Source organism: Chrysochloris asiatica, unplaced genomic scaffold, assembly GCF_000296735.1.
Source record: "Chrysochloris asiatica unplaced genomic scaffold, ChrAsi1.0 scaffold00088, whole genome shotgun sequence".
NCBI lineage: Eukaryota > Metazoa > Chordata > Mammalia > Afrosoricida > Chrysochloridae > Chrysochloris > Chrysochloris asiatica.
In genome coordinates this window covers 3,200,199-3,224,030 of record NW_006408606.1, presented here as the reverse complement: position 1 = coordinate 3,224,030, position 23,832 = coordinate 3,200,199, and the positions used below count along the sequence as shown (strand labels likewise).

General features: G+C 35.5%; 1 protein-coding gene across 1 annotated transcript in view; it reads left to right on the top strand.

The window, feature by feature from the left end:
• The window catches only part of FAT4 (FAT atypical cadherin 4), a 267,907-nt gene that overhangs the window by 126,110 nt on the left and 117,965 nt on the right, over window positions 1–23,832 (top strand). Inside the window, exons 2-4 of the mRNA XM_006866259.1 lie at window positions 4,087–4,218; window positions 19,078–19,339; window positions 22,419–22,769. Coding sequence (XP_006866321.1) covers window positions 4,087–4,218; window positions 19,078–19,339; window positions 22,419–22,769 — 745 coding nt within the window. The remainder of the gene's footprint in view (window positions 1–4,086; window positions 4,219–19,077; window positions 19,340–22,418; window positions 22,770–23,832) is intronic.

Below are 23,832 nucleotides of genomic sequence, written 5' to 3'. Positions count from 1 at the left end.
CATGCAAACCAGTAAGCACAGTATGACAAACTGACAGATGAGTGGTGGGCATTTGCACATAGCAAAGCATAATGATTGACTAGATCTGTATTTACAACAGATTGATCCTAGATATATTGTGAAATGTTTATTTTTTAAAATTCAACAATATTTAATGACATTTATTCTAATTAATGAACCTGAAATTATGGAATTGGGCAACATATCAGAGGATTTAAGAAATCGAAGACTTTTAGTTCTACCTTTCTGTATTACCTAGTACTGTTTTTTAATTGCAACAGAGAAATATATTGGCTGACCCCATATCAGATAGCTAGTTAATTTTAATGAAAATGATCCGGGTTTAAGACAGGTATAATATGCACATTTCTAAAACTATACATACTTATGCCATATAGTTTCCAATATGATTTGTTGTATTTCTTGAACACACATATACTTATCAAAGAGAGATTTGCATGGAGGTCAAGAAAGCTAACTCTCTCTGTGACACTGGTTAATTCTATAAACTTTTTCTACATTAGTTAATTCGTCTCTAAATCTATAAAATGGGAATTATGGTAGTACTTATCCTATGGGTTATAATTAACTGTATCTATCTATATACCTAAGGAGCTCTGGTAGCGTAGTGGTTACGAATCGGGCTGCGAACAGCAAGGTCAGCAGTTCAAAATTACCAGCTGCTCCACGGGAGAAAGATGAGGCTTTCTGCTCCCGTTAAGATTTACAGCCTCGGAAACCCTGTACAGGGTCGCTATGAGTCGGAAACGACTCCACGGCACATAACAACAACAACAACATCTATATACCTGGAGTCCTAGTATGGCGCTGTGAGTTAATACACTGAATTGCAAAGGCAGTTTGAACTTCAAGATGGGCACTTCAAGCTTGCCAGCTGTTCCTCGGAAACCCTATACAGGGTTGCTATTGGTCAGAACCAACTCTAAGGCACTTAACAACAACAACAATGTATATATCTGACACATCATATGTCAGTAATATTTTTATAATTATTAAAATATGAAATAAGTCTGCTCAATATACCAATTTACCAATTACAATGAGGAATCTAGTGTGAGGTACTATCATCTGTGATATAGTTAATTGATTTCCATCTTCTTACTTTCAATATAACTGTCTGCCTACATAGTTACATGGATATTCAATCATACACACTTGCATTGACACACTCATATATACAATTCTTTCCCAAATACATTCATACAATTATATGCTACACACACACACACACACACACACACACACCATTTCAGTATTTTGGTTTTCAAATAGTCATAAAGTTATGGATGAAAGAAAATTTAGGATTTAAAATATATTCTGCCAAGCTTAAAATTATGAGATTAATTATGAGGCATTGAAATAAGTTATTTATTAGCTTATTTTATACATTATGGACTATGCCCACATGTGAAGTCCTGTTGTATCACTATAGGATAAGCACTGAACTTCTAACCAAAAGCTCTGTGTTTCAAACATGCCAGCTGCTCCTCAGGAACCCTATACAGGGTTAGGGTTAACAACAACATACTTACATATATGAAATCACATATGTAGTCATACAAACCTATTTACTCATTTCGAGCAACATTAATAACCATATACTCAGACTCAGAGGTTTTCTGCCTCTTACATTTGTGTATATGTAAATGTAAAAATAAATATTTGGCATAAACTGAAAAAGGATGATAGTTCAAATTCACCCAGCGTTTCCTCAGAAGAAAGGCCTGGTGATTTACTTCTCAATTCTTTGGGAATTGTATGTGCAATTCTCAAAGGTCAGAGCCACGAAAAACTATTTGTGCAATTCTATTCTGAAATACATAAGATCACTGTGAGTCAGAATAGCTTGACAGAAACTGTGTATTTATTCCAAAAAACCCAAATGAAGCCAGTTGTCTTCCAGTCTATTCCAAAGCATTTCATAAAAGGAAGCTTAGTGTATATTCAATAAAATGAACAACAGATTTTGTTGGATTCTGATTTATTGAACTCCATTACTACTGACTATCCCTAACTCTAAGGAACTACTAAAACGAGTCTGCTTGTTTGAAAACTAAGACCTCTATTTTTTATTGAGCATATCCCTCAGTGCCAGAAACTATGTGAAAAATTTTAACTACATCATCAAAGTCTAGTCTTCATAATATACTCTGAGACACATCGTACCAATTTTATTATGAGGAGACTTAACCTAAAAGAAATTACATGCCCATGTTTATCCATCTAGCAAGTTGTTGTTGTTAAGTGCCGTCAAGTCAGTTCTGATCCATAGTGACGCTGTATAGGTTCCTGAGGAGCGGCTGGTGAGCTTGAACTGCTGACCTTATGGTTCTAACCTACTTTGTAGTCCAGTGCATTAACCCACAGTGCCACATGTAGGAAGTGGCAGGGCCAAAATGTGAATTCCAGATTTTCTGATTCTAAAACTCGTGATCAGTACATTTCAGTGAAGTTGGACATGTTTTTTATATGCTGTAGTCGTGGCTATTTTGGATATTTTCTTAAAGGAAGTGGTGTAGAGAATGACTATTGCTAACCAAAACCAGAGGTGGCAGAATTCTAACTGCAGAGATTGTCTGTCTTAACCATTTTTTAGACTAATTTGATCCATGTGCGTAGGATCAAAATTCTTACTGAAAGGTGGAGCTAGAGGCATACAATTATTTATCATTTATTTTGTATATTGTTTTCCTGAATTTTTTTAAAATCAATTGCTCATCCATTTAGTTGTCTGTTGTTGTTGTTACGTGCTGTTGATTCAGTTTCAACTCATAATGACCTATATAGGGTTTCTGAGGAGCAGCTGGTGAACTTGAAACATTGACCTTGTGGTTCAAACCAGATTTGCTTCTATAGTCTTCATCCACTCCTTGTGAGAAAATAATAATAATCCTTTCTAATTGCTGCCACCCCTCCAATTCCCTGGAAAAATAAAAATAAAATTATTTTGCTCCCTACTTTCTTCTTATAAGACTCCTAGTGTGTTGTAGTACAAGTACTGGACTGCTAACTGCAATGTCAGCAGTTCAAACCCACCGGTTGCTTCTCATAAACCCTATACTGGGTTGCTATGAGTCGGAACTAACTCCACAACACTTAAGAGCAACATTTTTTCTCATATTCATTTTAGCACCTTTATAACTGTTGGAGTTTTATAACATAGCTATAAAAGATGAAATTTCATCCTTTAGAAAAATGTCCGGTTATATCATAGCTTAATGTCTAGATGAGGTTTTTCTCCATAACTTAATTTATGATACAACTGGGGAAACTTTCATTTTTATTAGCATCTGTCTTCCCTTTACTTATTAGAGATTCAGCTTTTAGCACCTGGCTTAAAAGAGAAAACACATGGTTTGAAGTTACTATTTAAACTTTACAAAGCCTTCTTTCTAAACAATTTTTCTTAGATAGGGAAACAAACAAATAGCTCTGGCTAGGATCTTTCAAACAAAGCTGTTAATATTTTCAGGCTACATAAATACTACATCTGAAAGGAATAATAGTTTAGCTTTATTCACAAATAAGAAGTACTGATAGTAATAAGAATAGAAAGAAATGAATATGTATGTATCCCTTATTCCCTAGTAAAAGTTTGAGGGTTGACTTTAAAGGGAAAAATCTTAAACGTGTCTTAAAACAAAATGGGAACTTTTTTTCTTCCCAGATATTAGTTGCTGATGTGTAAAAATTTCAAAAAAGAATATTATACTACCTGCTCTGTGGGCAAAGTGGCATTTAATGGTTGACTGATGGAGGGTCCCAAAGTTTGTTAATTCTTCACTGGTGCACAAATTTGGGATTAAAATGACAGTTTATCATTGGGCATTTTCTTGTTTGAAGTCCTTGACAAGCATTAATATTAGTTACTATTCAGCAAGTCAAAGGATCTCTACTTAGATTTTATGCTGTCCTTAAAGATTTCACAACTATTTTTGTTTGGATGTTACATGCAAAAACTCATCCATATTTTAGACATTGTTGAATCAATTTTTGGTATGTATTTTAAATGCTTTCTTATAGACAAATGGGTAATTCATGCTTTGTTTATTTTTCTCTTTGTAGGTGGAAATAACACTTCAAGATATCAATGACAATCCACCTGTATTTCCAACAGACATGCTCGATCTCACTGTGGAGGAGAACATTGGAGATGGCTCTAAGATTATGCAACTGACAGCCCTGGATGCTGATGAGGTAGCTCAGAGCCCATCTTTATCTTTGGAACCTTTAAATCACAGTGATTTAATCAAATATCTAGTATATGTTCACATACTTTATTACCCAATAATTAAGGTCAAGTGCTATGTGCTTCTTTCCAAAGTACATTAATTCTTGAAATGTGATATTAGGATGCTAAACAGAGGCGATCAAAGAGATCATTTTCCTTTGATCACGTAATTCACAGTTCAGTTTATTTTTGGTTAATTTTCAGATATCTTGGCCAGATTATTTTATCTTCTCATACAATAAAAATTATCTGCCTCCACAACTTTCTTTTATGCTATTATCTTACCAATTTTCCATCTTCATAGTACCTAACTATTGATATTTTAAATTGTATAACTGAAAAACAAACCATTTAAAAGTACAAAATCTTGAAGTTATCTTACAAGTCTATGTTTAATTTGTGTGTATGGATGTAAGATGTTGTAAAAAGAATTGGCATGAAAAATATATCCTGATAGGAGGGAACAAATGTACAAGGCAAGTGTGATTTGTGTAAAAACACAGCAAGTATAACAAAATAATTCTGTAATAACCTTGTGCATTTTAAGAATATTACCTAAGAAAGATAATGATTTTCAATTTTTTAATGGGACATTTTAGACATGCTGGTTAATGTGAAATGATTGGTTTACGGTTTTGAATACTCTATTCTATATTTGTAGTTTAAGTTTAGCTATGTAATCATGATGCTTCAATAGACATAGAAATGCATGCAATTTGTAATTTATGGTTTTTTTCCAATGAAAATAACCCATAGTGTATTTTCACCTCCTTTGTGGGCATAGGGTTTAATTAATGTTCTGGAGTTGGAAAAACTTCCTAGACAGCAGTATCCCCTCCTCTTTTTCTAAGCCCAACATCAGAGAATTTAATATCCTTCCTTTCATCAAAGGGACCACAGTGCTTCTGTAGGATAAGCACTGGACTGGTAACCACAAGGTCAGTGGTTGGAGCCTACTGCCACTCCTTGGGAGAAAGATGAGGCTTTTTGCTTCTGCAAATATTTACAGTCTTAGAAACCCTATCCAGGATTGCTATGAGTCGGAACGGATTCAGTGGCACTTAACAGCAATTTTTAACACTTTTAACAACTTTTAACACTTAACAATAGGAAGAAATAACTGCAAACTTGATTTCTGAACTGTGAGTAAACTGTTCATAAATTAATGCTTTTAATATTAAAAAGGTGAATAATTCTAAATAAATAATGGATTAATTTTAACACCCAAGATGTAAATGTAAAGAGTTAGTTGTTTGTAAATTTTGACAGAATCTAACTAGTCAAAAGAAATGGTAAACTTATACACATTTAGATCTTGTAGCTTTACTATTACAAAATGTTTTGTATTTTAGTTTCAGTACATTTTACTAAATATTATGATGGAGGGAAAAGATCATAGTTGCTCCACATTGCAGCTATCATTAAAAGAGTGATATTATTCAACATTTCTATTATTTATTTGCATGAAATCTCATCAGCTATAATTTAATAAATATACTATTTCCTTCAAGTTTGTCACTGATAATATATATTTGGATATTTCAAGTCATAACATTTAATTGACTAATTTGAAAGAAGAAAATAAATAGATCATGTGATTGACATAGTGAATTCACATTAAATAATTATAACTGTAATGGGTGTTTCACATTAAATAATTACAATTGCAATGGCTGCTTCATTGACTAGACTCTCTAAAGGAGTATAACAGATAAAAGTCATTTATTTCAAAGAATTGATTCTAAAAGTTAAACACTCAGCATTTAAATTATAATCTATATTTTATAATAGGTTGATTATTGTTGTTGCTAATTGTACCAAATCAGTTCTGCCTCATAGCGATCCTATATAGGGTTTTTTAAGGAGTAGTTGGTGATTTGAACCTTGTAGTTGGTAGTTGTTAACTGTCCAATGCTTATCCTACAGTGCCATACAGGATTCCAATAGATTAATTATTATAACATTTAACTTGAATCGGATTACTCAATACAAGTTTTAATGAATCAACAACAATATTGTATTTAGAAATTTTATTTTGTTTTGTCATCGCACTTCATTCTTAAGAACTAGTTATTTGAAATAGACACCAACCTATAACCCTTTCAATACTACTCTCTTGATGCTGTTGTAATTTTATTTCCCTCCCTATTGAAAGTGGAGAGCCAAAAAAAAAAGACCGCCAAAGATAGACTGACACAGTAGCATAAGCAATTGGTCTCAGACGTAACAATAATTGTGAGGATGGTGCCAGACTGAGTAGTATTTAGCTCTGTTGTGCATAGGGTTCCTTTGAGTTGGAACTGAATCGATGGCACTTTTTTTTTTTTTTTCCTTTCTAAAATCAACATTTTTTTTTCTTTTAAGATTACAAATAAATGTAGTATATACGCACTGCTGCCTGTGTGCTTATTTTTCTGCATCTGACATTTATGTGTGAATATGTGTATGTTGTTAGCCACATCTGGTAGTATAGTGGTTGTGAATTGGACTGCTAACCTTAAGGTCAGCAGTTTGAAACTACCAGCCTATCAAAACTCATGGAAGCAGCAGTCAAGAAATCAAACGGCATATTGCATTAGGCAAATCCGCTGCACAAGCCCTTTCTAAAGTGTTGAAGAGCAAAGATGTCAGCTTGAGGACTAAGGTGTGCCTGACCCAAGGCATGGTATTTTCAATAACCTTGTATGCATGCGAAAGCTGGACAGTGAATAAGGAAGACCGTAGAAGAATTGATGCTTTTAAATTATGGTATTGGAGGAGAATATTGAAAGTGCCATGGGCTGCCAAAAGAACCAATAGATCTGTTTTGGAAAAAGTGCAGCCAGAGTGCTCATTGGAGGCCAAGATGGCCAAACTTGGTCTCTCATACTTTGGTCATATTTTCAGGAGGAACCAATCACTGGAGAAGGATTTCATGTTTGGTAAGGTAGAGGGTCAGAAAAAAAGAGGAAGACCCCCCAATGAGATGGATTGTCCAAGTGACAGCATTGATGGACTCAAGTGTGGCAACAGTAGTTAGGTTGGCCCAAGATTGGGCAGTGTTTTGTTATGCTGTGCACAAGGTCGCTATGGGTCGGTACCGACTCAATGGCACCTAACAACAATAACAACAATGTGTATGTTTGGGTGTGCATTGTGTGAACATTTGCAGTTTTTTCAAATTCACCCTTGGAGATATATTTATTTTTATGATGTGATTTGAAAGTTCTCAGAAAGTCCATCACTCTATCTCTAGGTATTTACACCAACACTGTTTTTGTTGTAGACTGCCATCTAGTCAGTTCTGACCCATAACAACCCTGTATAGAGTTTCCAGTGAGCAGCTGGTGGGTTTGAGCCAATGGCCTTTCAGCTAGCAGTCCAAGGCTTACATTATAGCATTATACACACTGTTTTTAATGGGGATTTATTTCTTTTGAGCTTTATCTTTAATTTTAAAATATAAGTAACTCTGCAGGCATTGTAATTGTTGTTGTTGTTAAGTGCCATCGAGTCAGTACCAACTTATAGTGACTCTATGCACAACAGAATGAAACACTGCCTGGTCCTGGGCCAATCTCATCATCGTTGCTACATTAGCCCATTAATGCTACCACTGTGCCAGTCCATCTCGTTGGGGGTCTTCCTGTTTTCCTCTTACCCTCCACTTTACCAAACATGATATCCTTCTCCAGTGGCTGGTCCCTACTGACAGTATGTCTCAAGTATGAGAGATGAAGTCTGGCTGTCTTAGCTTCCAAGAAGCACTCTGGCTATACTTAGTCCAACACAGAATCTGTTTGTTCTTTTTGCAGTCAATGGTACTTTCAATATTCTCCTCCAACACCATAACTGAAATGCATCAATTCTTCTATGATCTTCCTTATTCACTATCTAACTTTCACATGCATATTAGGTTATTGAAAATACCATGGCTTGGGTTAGGCGTACCTTAGCCCTCAAACTGATATCTTTACTCTTCAATATTTTAAAGAGGTCGTGTGCAGCATATTTGCCCAATACAATATGTCTTTTAATTTCTTTACTGCTGCTTCCATGAGTGTTGATGGTAGATCCGAGCAAAATGAAGTCTTTGACAACTTCAATCTTGTTTCCATTTATATGGATGATGTCTACTGGTCAAATGGTAAGAATTTTTGGTTTCTTTACAATGAGGTGCAACCCATACCAAAGACTGTGGTCTTTGATCTTCATTAGTATATATTTTAAGTCTTCTTCGCTTTCAGCAAGCATATCTCAGGTTGTGTTCATCCAAACTTCATGCCAGGTTTTCCTTAATATAATCCAGCTTCTTGGATTATTTGTTCAGCATACAGATAGAATAAATACGGGGAGATAATACAACTGTGGCACATACCTTTCCTAATTTTAAACCAATCAGTGTTCCCTTGTTCTGTTCGAACAACTGCCTCTTGGTCTATGTGCAGGATCCTCACGAGCACAATTAAGTGTTTCAGAATATTCATACTTTGCAATGTTGTCCATAGTTTGTCATGAGCTACACAATTGAAAGCTTTTGTGTAGTCAATAAAGCACAGGTAAACATCTTTTTGGTATTCTCAGCTTTCAGCCAAGATCCAGCTGACGTCAGTAATGATATATTCCTCATTCCACAACATCTTCTGAATCCAGCTTGAACCTCTGGAAGTTCTCTGTCAATGTATGGTTGGTCCTGTTTTTGCATTATCTTTAATAAAACTTTAATTAAAGTTTTAAAACCCCAGGCAAATGGGGTATCAATGATTTTGTCTGATGATGTCTGCATTACATTGGGTCTCCTCTCTTTGGAATGGACACATTCCTTCCTTTTAGCCTGGTAGTTGTCTTCCAAAACTCGTGTCATAGGTTAATGAATGCCTCCAGTGCCACCTCCCCTTCTTGCAAGAATTCAATTTGTATTTCATCTGTTCCTGGTCCCCTGTTCTTTGTCAATTCCTTCAATGTACCTTGGACTTCTTCCTTCAGGATTATTGACTCTTGATCATATGGTACCTCTCAAAATGGTTGAACATCGACCATTTCTTTTTGGTACAGTGACTGTGTATTTCTTTCCATCTTCTTTTGATACTGTCTTCATCATTCATTATTTTGGCCATCAAATCCTTCAATATTGCAAGTTGAAGTTTGAAACTTTTCTTCAGTTCCCTCAGCTTGAAAAATGCTGAGAGTGTTCTTCCATTTTGGTTTTATAACTCCAGATCTTTGTACATTTTGTTGTAATATTTGACTTTGTATTCTCTACCTGACCTTTGAAATTTCCTGTTCAACTCTTGTACTTCCTCACTTCTTCCATTTGCTTTTGCATATCTACATGGGAGAGCAAGTTTGTCTCTTCTGACATCCATTTTGCTCTTTTCCTTCTTTTTGTCTTCTTAATTATCTTTCGCTTTCTTCCTATATGATGTTCTTGATGTCATCCAAAACCCCTTCTCGTCTTCCGTCTGTCATGTCTGATGCATCAAATCTCTTCTTCAGCTGATCTCTAAATTTAGGTGGGATATATATATATGCAAGATAGTATTTTGGCTTTCATGGACTTGTTTTCATTTTCTTCAGCTTCAGCCTAAATTTGCATATGAGCAATTGATGAACTGTTTTGGCTGATGGTATGGAACTTTTCCACAAATATAGTCAATTTTATTTCTGTGTATTCTATCTGGTAAGTCCATGTGCACAATTGTCTTTTATGTTTTTTTAAAAAAGATATTTGCAATAAACAAGTTATTGGTCTTGCAAAATTCTATCATGTGATCTCCAGCATTGTTTTTATCACTAAGGACATAATTTCCAACTACTGATTCTTATCTTTGTTTCCAACCTCCACATTCCAATCAACAGTAATGATCAATACATCTTGAGTGCATGTTTGATCAATTTCAGACTGAAGAAGTTGATATAATTTTTCAATTTTGGGCTCACTGACTTTAGTGGATGGTGCATAAATTTGAATAATAGTGGTATTAACTGGCCTTCCTTGTAGGTGTATAGATATTATCCTATCACAGACAGTGTTATAACTTATAAGTGATGTTGATAAGTTCTTTTTGAGGATGAATATGACACCATTCCTCTTCAGTTTGTCACTCCCAGCGTAGTACACTACATGATGATCAGATTCAAAATGGCCCCAAACCAGTCCATATCAGTTCACTAATACCTAGGATATTGATGTTTATATGTTCCATTTCATTTTTGACAGTTTCCAATATCCTAGATTCATACTTTGTGCCTTCCATGTTCCAGTTTTTAATGGACTTTTACAGCTGTTTCTCTTCATTTTGAGTTGTATCCCATCAGCAAATGAAGGTCCCAAGGGCTTTAGTCCATTGGCATCATCGTGGTCAACTCCACTTTGAGGAGGCAGCCCTTCCCGAGTCGTATTTTAACTGCCTTCTAACCTGAGTGGTTCATCTTCTGGCACTATTCTGACAATATCCTGGTGTTCTTTATCATGTTTCAATATTCAGTAATCTGGTGCTGACAATATGCCACTGCTATTCATAAGGTTTTCATTGGCTAAATTTTCAGAGGTAGTTTGTCTCTCCTTTTTCCTAATCTGTCTTTGTCTGGAAACTCAGCTGAAACCTGTCCACCATGGGTGACCCTGCTGGTATTTAAAATACCTGTGGCATAGCTTCCAGAATCACAGCAACTCAGAAGCCACCACAGTATGACAAACTGACAGACGAGTGGTGGTGTTATAACTTAGTTTAATAAATACTTTACATACATTTGTTTTTGGTTGTTTTTTGAACTCATAGTGACCTTGTATATGGTTTTGGAGGAACAGCTGGTGACTGTGAGGCATACATATCTCTAAATATTATACAATTATGTAATCTTAAAGTATGTGTATGAATTGTTGTTTGGGCAGGAGAGAGTGAAAAAGAGTATGTAGCTACACCTACTACTATAAAGAAAAGGGGAACATACATTTAAAAACACACAAAAAAAAAACTGCCTTAGGACAGATTTTAAAAAGTGCAATTTACGAGTTTGCTTTCATTCTTCAGTACATTTTCCCTAAATATTTTAATAACGACTTACTATTTCTGTACCTCATCAAAAAGAATGAAAATCCAGGTTTCCAACGGTGTTCAGCATTTTTTTCAGTGGCTTCTTCTTTTTCTCCTCCTCCTTCTTCTTCATCAAGTCACTTATATTATTATTAACACTTTTAGCTATGCCTTCATTCTATTTCCTACTCTAATTTCAGAAACTAAACCCTTAATTGAATTTGGAAATAAGATATTACAAATATCCTGCCAAACCATTACTTTATTGTCTTTCTTCATCCAGTCTGAGTAGGACTCAATATTGAAATGTGAAGACTTCTTTTACTTTATGAACAGCATTAAATAGTCATACAATTACCTGGTAGATTGATATTGACAGATGGGTAGGTTTATTTAAGATACCCAGAAAGTGTATGTCATCAACAAATTATGTATTGAGATATTCTTCATTATTTTTACACTTCTCATTAGTTAATACACTTAATCTAAGAGTGTATTATGTTGCAGAAACTCTAATAGAGCACTGGAGAATAAAACGTGGGCAAAAAAAAATCACAGTTCTAGAACCGCAGTGTGTACATGTTTAACTTAATTTAAATATCATTTGAAACATGTGTTGGATCAAGATACACATCTTTCAGAAACATGTGACTCTGTCAGTCTCTTGTTCCCTTTCATAAACAAAATTATTATGCTTGTAATGGGTGAGGATACTCAAACGTTGTTTCATGGCTTCCTTCTTGTTTTTGAAAATGTTACTTTATGCTAGTTAAAAGTAAAATGCATTTGCAATTTATAGGTATTTACATTTAGAATTCCTTCCACGTGCTTTTGTCTCTGTGGTTCCTCAGGAGAGTAGAATATTTTTAACTAGCATTATTTTCACTGTGCTGCAGCTGAAACACAATATTTGTTTCTTGTGGTCTTGCTGATTCTGCATATTTTTGGATATTAAATAAAGAAAGAAACCTTTCAAAGGACCTAATTAAATCATTACTCTTGGCTAGACATTTTCAGGCTTTCGCTAGTACTATTAATTCATCATATCAGCTGATTTTGATTAAAACATATATTGCTTCATCAACATAATCTAATGTCTTTGCTTTTGCTCAGAAGAACTACTGCATCACATTTGTAGGAATTTTGCTAATTATTTCATTTACTTTTTGATAGAAAAATTTAAATAGATAATTTTTATAGTAGCTTTAAATAAGTTTTTGCTTTATTGTTTTCCTTAATTTCCAAGGACTTCTCATGTTAATATATCAAAGTTAAATGTAGCTGCTTTCATTCCTGGACAACATTATGGGAAAAATGTAATGCCCAGTAAAATAGGACAAATAATATAGAATGTGGTCAGATTAAAAGTCTAAAATTCTTATTGAATGTTTTTGTTAAACCATAACATTACAATAAATATTTTATAAACTTCATGTACACCTGAACATACAAGATATATGTGAAGTAGTGTGTTAAACTCAGCTGTTCCATTACAAAATTAAAATGTGCTTAGAGGCATTTGCTTTACAGAATATTAAGATTGGCTGGAGAATGCAGTATAAAAAGATAGCAAATGTCACTAAAACTACATTTTAAGAATGCTTTTGTCTCACACGGTTAGAAATCATCTTGTTATGGGTTCATCCATGAAGTAAAAAACATATGGAATCCATGGAAAAGATATATAGAAACTATGCTCTAATCTTCCAGCATATCATTCTCTGTTACTATTAATTTCTCCCAAACTTAAGTTTTTCTGAGTGTTCTAGTCCAGATATTTTAATATACAAGCTTATAGAGGTCAATAATGGTAGAAGGAATGCTAGTGGAGCTGTACAATCAGCAATGGATTTCTAATCATAAAGTTGGCAGTTTAAACTCACCAGCCACTTCTCAGAAGAAAGATAAGGCTTTCTACTCTAGTAAAGATTTACAGCCATGGAAATCCCGTGCAGAGTTGATTGCTGTAAGTCAGAATCAACTCGACAGCACGTAACAATAGCAATAATGTAAAAGGTACAATTACTTAAGCTGAATGTGTTTAAATCAAAAGTAATTTTTTAGGTCAACAACAATTGCAATGCTACTTATCCTCAGTGTCAGTAATTCTATATTGTTATTGTTAAGTGCCATTAAATCAGTTTCACTTCATAGTGGCCCAATATAGAGTTTCCAAAGAGTAGCTGATGAGTTTGAACCATCGACCTTGTGGTTCAAATTGACTTTGCAGTCCTGTGCTTTATTCCACAGCACCAAAGAAAACATATATTCTCTGGGATATGTTGCTATTGTTGTTGTTGTTAAGTGCCATTGAGATGATTATGCTTCACAGTGACCTATATAGGGTTTTTGATGATGTTGTAAGTGCCATTGAGTCAATTCGGCCTCATAGTGACCCTATATATGATTTCCAATGTGCAGCTATTGAATTTGAAATGCCCACCTTGCGGTTCCACCACTCATCTGTTAGTTGGTCATACTGTGGTGGCTTCTGAGTTGCTGTGATGCTAGAAGCTATGCCACGGGTATTTTAAATACCAGCAGGGTCACACATGGTGGACCGGTTTCAGATGAGTTTCCAGATGAAGATAGACTAGGAAGAAGGAGTGCCAAACTACTTCCAAATATTTAGTCATTGAAACTCTTATGAATAGCAGAAAAACACTGTCAGACATAGTACTGGAAAGTAAGACCAGAGGCAGATGGTGGAACAGACCACCAATTGCTCATATGAAATTCAGAATGAAGCTGAAGAAAATGAAAACAAGACCACAAGAGCCAAAATACAATTTTGAATATATACCACATGAATTTAGAATTCATCTGAAGAACAGATTTGACATATACGTTGACAGAGAACTTCCAGAGATTCACACTGTATTCAGAAGAGGACATGAAATGAGAACATTGCTAATGTCTGATGGATCATTCCTGAAAGTAGAATATCAGAAAGATGTTTACCTGTGTTTTATTGACTACGGAAAGGCTTTTGATTGTGTGCATCATGACAAACTATGGACAACATTGTGAAGTATGCGCATTCCTGACACTTAATTGTACTCATGAGGAATCTGTACATGAACTAGGAGGCAGTTGTTCACACAGAACATGGGAACACTGATTGGTTTAAAATTAAGAAAGTGTGCAACAGAGTTATATTCTTTCACCATACTTATTCAGCCTGTATGCTAAACAAATAATCGGAGAAGCTGGGTTATATGAAGGAAAATGTGGCATCAAGATTGGAGGAACACTCATTAACAACCTGCGATATGCAGATGATACAACCTTGTTTAGTGAAGAGGCTTTCAAATACTTACTGATGTAGCTCAAAGACCACAGCCTTCATTATGGATTGCATTTCAGTGTAAAGAAAACAAAAATCCTCACCACTGCCCAGTAAACAACATTCTTATTATGGAGAAAAGATTGAAGTTGTCAAGGACAACTTCTTGGATTATCTATCAACACTCATAGAAGCAGCAGTCAAGAAATCAAATGACGTATTACAGTAATCAAATCTGCTGCGCAACACCTTTCTAAAGTATTGAAGAGCAAAAATGTCAGCTTGAAGACTAAGGTGCACTTGACCCAAGCCATGGTATTTTCAGGAACCTCATATGCATGCAAGAGCTGGACAGTGAATAAGAAAGACTGTAGAAGAATTGATGCTTTTGAGTTATGGTGTTGGAGGAGAATAATGGAAGTGCCATTGACTATCAAAAGAACCAACAGATCTGTGTTGGAAGTGCAGCCAGAGTGTTCCTTGGAGGCCAAGATGGCCAAACTTTCTCTCTCATACTTCAGACATGTAGTCAGGAGGGACTAGTCGCTGGAGAAAGATATCGTATTTGGTAAGGTGGAGGGTCAGAGAAAAAAAGGAAGACCCCCAGTGAGATGGATTGGCAAAATGGCAGCATCAATGGGCTCAAGCATGTCAACAATTGTGAGGTTGGCCCAGGACTGGGCAGTGTTTTGTTCTGTTGTGCATAGGGTCGCTATGAGTTGGTACCGACTCGATGGCACCTAACAATAACAACAACTTTGCTGTTCAAACCAACTTTGCCATTAAAACTGACCTTGCTGTCCAGGGCATTAACCCACAGCACCACACCAGGACTCCATTTGTAGATGTATCTATCATAAAATGCATTTTGCTTTTCATATTTTACTTGTAAGAGAAAAAATATAAACAACGTGCATTATGCTACTTTTTCACATTACACTACAAAGAATTTCTCTAAATTCATCACATTTATCAATTCATTTAATCTACACAACATTCCTGTGCAATGGGTAAAATCATCACTCCCATTGTACAGATGAAGAAACATAAATGCAGTGCAAAGAGTTTAATATGTGGCCTAGTGTCACGTAACAAATTAGTGCTGAGGTAGAGCTGTAATCCTGAAGTATATTTCTAGAACATCATATTTCAACAACCACCATTATACTTATTGTGGTTTTTGTTCAGTGCAACCGAATCTCTTCACACTCATAGCAACACTGTATAGGGTTCCCAAGGGGCAGCTGGTGGGTTTGAACTGCCAATCTTTTAGTTTGAAGTTCAGTACTGATACTACAGCACCAGAACAGGAGGCCCTCAACCATCATAGGGTATTTTAATTCATCATTTATAGTATTACCTACCATGGTGGTTCCCATGCTCTGTTTGAACAACTGCTTCTTGGTCCAAGTACAGATTTTTCAGAAGTACAATTAAGTGTTCTGGAATACTCATACTTCTCAATGTTGTCTATAGCTTGTCATGATCCACACAATTGAAAGCCTTCGCATAGTCAATAAAGCATAGGTAAACATCCTTCTGATATTCTCTGCTTTCAGCCAAGATCCATCGGACATCTGCAATGATATCTCTCATTTCATGGCCTCTTCTGAATCTAGCTTGAACCTCTGGAAGTTCTCTGTCAATGTATGATTGTAGCCATTTCTGTATTACCTTGAGCAAAACTTTACTCGCTTGAGATATCAAAGAGATTGTCCGATGATTTCCAATTTCCGTTGGGTCACCTCTCTTTGGAATGGGCACAAATATGGATCTCTTCCAATCAGTTGGCCAGATAGTTGTCTTCCAAATTTCTTGGCAGAGATGAGTGAGTGCCTCCTGTGCCGCCTCACTTTCTTGAAAGATTTCAATTTTTATTCCATCAATTCCTGGTGCCTTGTTCTTTGCCAATTCTTTCAATGCATTTTGGACTTCCTCCCTGAGTATCACTGGCTCTTGTTCATATGGTACCTCTTTAAATGGTTGAACATTAACCATTTCCTTTTGGTACAATGACTCTTTGTATTCCTTCCGACTTGATGGCACCTGACAACAACAACAACCATGGTGGTGGTAGTGATGGTGTGCTGTGAAGTCAATTCTAACTCATAGCAACCCTGCATAGAGTTTTTGAGGCTGTAAATCTTTATGGGAGTAGAGTCTCATCTTTCTCCTGAAGAACCACTGATAGTTTTGAACTGCTGACCTTGAGGTTAGCAGCCCAACTCATAAATAACCATTATGCTACCAGAGGGTATTCTAACTTACAATTTCAAAAATAATATATATATAATTAAGAAACAACTGAATTGAGTTGCTTAATATTTCAACATTAAGTAGATAGATTTCTAATAGATTTGAAAATAGATTTTAACATCTCCAATTGTCAAATCAAGATATGCTTTTTAATTTTATTTCTTCTTAAAGTCCTTATTTTTGATGCTGCTAAAACCCACCTCTTCTTGAAAACTTTCTTTTAACCTCTGTATTACTTTTGACTTTCTTCCCAAGTTTCTCTTTGGTTTTCCTTTGTCAATCATTTCTTCTGCTCTGTCTTCTTACTCTTTAAAAATGGATATTCAGCCTTAATTTTGCTGTTTCACTATTACAGTTTAAATTCTCAACAACTCTTGTGGTTTTAACTGTCTTCAGAAATTAATTGGAACCCCATTTTCAAATTTTAGAGTTACAAAATGACTTTTTCTTGAAAGCTAGACTCTAGTCATTACATGATATGTGTTCCCCTCAGCCCTGAAATGGGACAAATAGTTATGTGCTCAGTACTAACTGAAAAGTTAGCACTTCAAACTGACCTTGTGGTACCTTGGGAAAAAGTCCTGGCAATATGCTTTTGGAAGTTCACAGCCTTAAAACCCCATCAAGTGCAGCTTTACTCTCACCATGAGCCAGAATCAACTTAACTACAATGGCTTTTTTGGGGAATGGGGTGGAATGTGGTGCTATAGTCCCAGTCTTTCTATTTGTACTGCAAACTTCTTATTTCATTCTTTAAATTTGTGAGACTCACAGCTCAAAGATTTGAAAGATCACAGTAAGTCATCCCTATTTTCATTTTACAAAAGATACCTGGGACTGTTAGAAAATTTGTTAGTTTTGCATAAAGAATTTGCCCAGAAAATCCTACTTACTATTTTCTTCTTCTTCACATTCTAATCCATCTATAATATTAATGGCCTTGTTGGTATATTTCCTTTTTTTATTGTACCAGAAGGAACATGATGTCAGAGTGAGACAAAGTTCAGTTTGAAACCCACTAATGCTTACTGGATGAGCATGTGTAAGTTAGTTAGCATCTCTGAACCCTGTATTTGCTTTTGTGAAATAGTACCTCATGGAATTGTTGTGAACTGAAGAGAAAAAAAATATATGAGAGGTCTCCAAAAAAATGTATGGAAATGAAATGGGAAAATATTGAAATTTTGCTCTGAACTTTTTTTGCTCCCTGATATATATAACAATGTTACAGTGTCTGGTCTAGAACAAACTTTTAGTAAAATTCCTTGTTGTGGTGGTTAATAATCACAGTATTGTTTGTATTTTTCACAGTGACATTACTCTTCATATATAGTATTTAAGAAAAAATATCTATATATGGACTCCTGATGTGGCTCTTGTAGGACCAGCACTGGACTGCAAACCACAAGGTTGGCAGTTCAACCCACCAGCTGCTCCTTGGAAACTCTATAAAGTCAGAGTTGACTCAGTGGCACTTAACAACAAGATGTATGTCTGTGTAAATGTTTCTGTGTGCGTACAAACCCAATCCTACCCACTGCCTTCAAGTCAATATGAATCATAGTGACCCTATAAAGCCTGTAAGTCTATATGAGAGAAGACAACCTAATCTTTCTCCCTCAGACTGGCTGGTGGGTTTGGACTATTAAAATTGCAATTAGCAGCCCACTGTCTAACCCACAGCTCTACCAGGTTATAATACTGAAGACTGAAATTTATTTTACTATTTAATTGGATGAATGGTGAAAGACTATGTGGTACAGACATACTTCCTGTATATTTCATGTTCAATTCCTGATGACTGCAATAAAGCAAATATCACAATAAAGTGAACTACGTGATTTTTTTTTTTTTGGTTTTCAAGTGCATATAAAAGTTATATTTAAACTATACTGTAGTTTATTAAGTTTGGAATAACATAATAAAAAACTTTGAAATGTGAGAATTACCAAAATGTAATACAGAGACATGAAGTGAGCACAAGCTTTTAGAAAAATGGTTCTGATAATCTAGCTTGCTTCAGTTTACTACAAACCTTCAATTTGCTAAAAAACAAAAAAAAACCTCAATATTCAAGAAAATAAAGGACAATAATACCAGGTAGACCTGTACTACAATGCCTCGTTGTCTTTAAAAGTCTTACAGCATCCTATGAAATTTAAATAGAAAAACATTGTTTTGTTAGGTACATATTTAATAGAAAATTTGAGTGATTCTCTTAAATGTCTAACTCTTATCAGTTAAGATGCCTCATCTCTTTTTCTTAGGGTGCAAATGCTCTCGTCACATACACTATCATCAGTGGAGCTGATGATAGTTTTCGTATTGATCCTGAATCCGGAGATCTGATAGCAACCAAAAGATTGGATAGGGAGCGTCGTTCCAAATATTCATTGTTGGTTCGTGCTGATGATGGTTTGCAGTCCTCAGACATGAGGATTAATATCACGGTCAGTGATGTGAATGACCACACACCCAAGTTCTCCAGACATGTGTACTCTTTTGACATCCCTGAAGACACAGCCCCTGGTAAGTCTATTTTGCCACTGATGTGTATTTTACAGAGGTCCTTTCTGACTATAGTTATGGATTCTATTTTGGCTGGACTCAAATAGTAACTATTTCTTACCATATGCAGATGTGTCACTATAGGATAAGCACTCAACTGCAAGGTCCAAGTTTCAAACTCATCAGCCCTCCTCGAAAACCCTATACAGGGTCACTATGAGTTGGAACTGACTCTGCAACACTTAACAACACCATCAACAACAACACCTAGTCATGAAAATAAATATGCTGAATTTTATTTAATCTTCTAATTAACCATGTTTAGTAAAATTCTCAAGCAAATCATTAGCCTTTTGGGAGGAGATTAGGTTAGCCTTTCATTTGATTAGTAATTTCTGATATTTCTGTTTTAGGAATTATTTATGACATGTTTGCTCACTTTTTCTGCCAGCAAAATGAATATATAATGTGATGACTGAATATGAACATTAATTGTTCATATTTCTGATGTCTTCATCTCAGTTATTCAAAATTCTCCTTTAAAATTGAAATTTGATTTTCAATTACATTTGAAATTAATCTGATTTGGAAACATTTAGCAAAAACCAGAGGATTACTTCTCACTACAGTTATCCTAAAGGGGAGTTGTTTGTGGCCTTCATGTAATACCTGTATCACTTAATTCTTACCTTAATTATAGCAAATGCACAATGATCTGTATCTTGAAGAGTGTTATCCCCAAGTGCAAAAATAAAATGTGTTCCTAACTCCAAAGCATCTCCCCCACACAGTCTACTCATTTAGGTTCAACAATTTATTGAAATGGCCACATAGAAAGAAAATAGGGTGTAACTCAGGGTCATAAATGTGTTCAGTGCACATTTCTTTAGTCAGACCGGTTTCTCCTCAGTTGCACCCCCAGGCTAGCAGACCTCTCTCTGGTCCCTAACTCCATGGCCTTGCTTCTGCCCTGCTCTGGCAATATTAAAAAGTTATTTTAGTAGTGGTGATAAATGCCCACAGGACACGCTACTTCACCATAAGCTTTATCCTGATGGCACTCGGCTCTAGCTTCATGGGTCAGCACATTTAGCTTCAATTAAGTACCTGGAGGTACCCCATTATGCAAGTAAGCCTCCTGCCCAAAGATACTCAGCTTCACTTGCTCTCTGGCCTGGGAAACCCACTGCTCTATCTCATGCTCTGACACTTCCTTCTGCTGCTAATGCTTCTCAGCTATTCATCTGCAACTCCTCCCATGTTACTGCTTTCTGTCTCTGAGTCTAGGAATTCCAAGGTGCAGTGGTCTTGGGGCCCAAAGGATACAATACACTCCTTTCTGTTTTTCTTTGATTATAGTGAGATTCCCCTTCCTGCTTTTGAGATGACTTGTTTTATACCCAGGCTACATTTTCAAGTTTTTACAGCTACAGTTAGCTCTGTAAACAATCACAGTTGAATCATGTCATCCTATTAGTATCTTCTCCTACCTTCTCTTACCCAGACCCAGCAAGAAGCGTTGTTTGGTTGGTGTCTTAGTTAGCTAATATTTTTATAACAGAAATACCACAAGTGAATTGCATTAAAAAACAGATATTTATTCTTTCACGAAATGTTGTTGTTGTTGTTGTTGTTGTTACATGTCCTCAAGTAGGTTCTGACTCATAGTGACCCTGTATAGGGTTTTCAAGGAGCAGGTCATTTGTTTGAAAAGCTGACCTTGTGGTTTGCAGTCCAGTGCTAATCCTACATTCCAGGAGTCCCTCTCACAGTTTAGGAATCTAGAAGTCCAAATTCAGAGTGCCCACTCTAGGGGAAGGCTTTCTCTTTGTGAGTTCTGGGGAAAGGTCCTTGTCTACTTTCTGCATCTGGTAGTTAGTTATACATTATGGAGTCGTTTCTGACTCATAGTGACTCTGTATAGGGTTCCCGAGGCTGTAAATCTTTACGGGAGCTAAAACCTCATCTTTCTCCCTTGGTACTGCTGGTAGTTTCGAAATGCTGACCGTGAGATTAGCAGCCCAACTTGTAACCACTATGCTACCAGAGCTCCTTTTTGCATCTATGGGCTCAGTATTCCTTGGATATCTCCATTTGTCTTGACATTACTCTTTCCCTGGATCTAGGAGCTTTAGAATACAGGAAATTCATGTCTAAAGGGCACACTACACTCCTGACTCTTCTATTGTGAGAATAGTTGTTAGTGGTTATGTCCTGTGGAGTTGGTTACGACTCCTAGTGACCCTGTGTAGGGTTTCTGAGGCTATAAATCTTTACATGATCAGGAAGCCTCATATTTCTCCCACAGAACTGCTGGTAGTTTTGAACTACTGGCCTTGAGATTAGCAGACCAACTTGTAACCACTACGCTATTAGAGCTCCTTGATAATAATAGGTCCCTCTTTCTCTCATTTTCTGAATTGGAAGATAACAGGTGTTGCATGCCACACCCTTTGGAATCTCTTGTACTTTGGATCAGGGTCATGGTGGTATTAAGGGTGGTGTATCAAACCCTTAATCTTTTTATTGGTTTATCACATCAGATCACAGCACATAAGTGACAAACCAATACAAATCATGCTCTAGTCAGGCAGACACATTTTTTTTTTCTTTTTTTGGCGGTGGGGATACAGTTCAATCCATGACTTTGGAGTTACAAAGATTAAGGCTAGAAGAGACATACTGGATACTTCACTATAACACACCAGGTATAGTGAGTCTTGCTAGTCGGAAGTCTCAGTGTTTGACACTAGCAACAGAATCCAATATACTCTCTCAGAACTCATCAATAAATTGAAGAATCCCTAATGCTTAGTGGAAAATTAATGTCAGAAATAGGGTTAAGATCTTTTCCCTAGAAAAGTTCATATACACAACAACATAAGATCCTCTAGATATCTAATATGGCACATATTTTGTTATACTTGAGAATGTTTGTATGGATGTAAATTTAGAATGTTGGGATTTAGAACATTCTATGTGCATATACAAAGATAATTCTCTACTTAAAATGATTTACTCTAAAAATCGAACTTCTTTGATGTCTTTAGTTTGGTGTCCTTTGTTTAATGATAGACTCTTAATTTATTCTTTTTTATAGGTTCTTTGGTAGCAGCTATTTTAGCTACAGATGATGACTCTGGTGTGAATGGAGAAATTACATATATTGTAAATGAAGATGATGAAGATGGCATATTTTTCTTGAATCCAGTTACTGGAGTCTTTAATTTGACTCGAGTATTAGATTATGAAGCACAACAGTATTATATCCTCACTGTTCGAGCTGAAGATGGAGGGGGACAATTCACAACTATCAGAGTCTATTTCAATATACTCGATGTAAATGATAACCCACCTGTATTCAGCCTGAGTTCATATAGCACATCATTAATGGAGAATCTACCTGTAGGATCCACTGTTCTTGTGTTTAATGTTACTGATGCAGATGATGGTATGTACTATATTTAATTTACTAAAACAAAACAAAACTTTGTTAAAAATATGAATCTCTGTCCAAAATTGCATTTTGTGAATCTATGTCCCAAACTGAGGAATAGGTTTATAAGTTAAACTATATTAAACTTTTTAATTAAGTACTTTACCAGTAAAATTATGTAATAGTTACAAGAGAGATAAAGTTCATAACTAAAAGGAAAACTAAAACTTTCAGGAAAAGTAATTTAGAGTGTATAACTAAATTTTATATTTCTAACTGCAAATTGGAGTCCTAGTGTGGCACTGTGGGATAAAACACTGGTCCATAAGGTCGGTTTGAACCACAAGCTCAGCAGTTCAAACTCACCAGCCTCTCCTTGGAAACTCTATATAGGGTCGCTATGAGTCAGAACTGACTCAATGATACTTAAAAGCAACAACAATCATAAATTGCTACTAATATTGTAACAAGTTTTTGTGATTAGATTCAAAGGATATTTTCATGTCTCTTCAATGTATGACACTAATTAAGTTGGAGATTTTATATTAAATCTATACTTTTTATGTTTTATTAGTATTTATTGTAGAAGCACATGGCAAATTAATTTTGTAACCTGGCTTCCCTGACCTAACTTCTAAGACCAATTTTATAAGTGCACCTTCGTGTACATCTATTTTATAAGTCATGTAATATAGTATTGGATATAACATTGTAAAAATTATTATTCTTTAACTGAATTGTTTGGAAATTAGTACCTTGTCCTTACTTGCATTGGATGCAGCTACATATCATATCAGTGAAGATAACACAGGAACAGTACTTGGAAAAGGAAATAGGTCTCTTGCCTGAGGATATGCCTACTTGCATAGGTATGTCAACATTAATTTAGAATTTCCTGCTTCTTACAGATTTGGATGATTTTTCTTTGAGGAATGTCTAGAAACAACAGAAGCATACTAGAGATTAAAAACAATAACAACATAGTATTTCATAAAGACTTAATTCACAAAATTGAAAATGCTTTCTTAAGAATTTATTGAGTAAATGCATATGAAGTTTTCCCCTTATTAAAAAACAG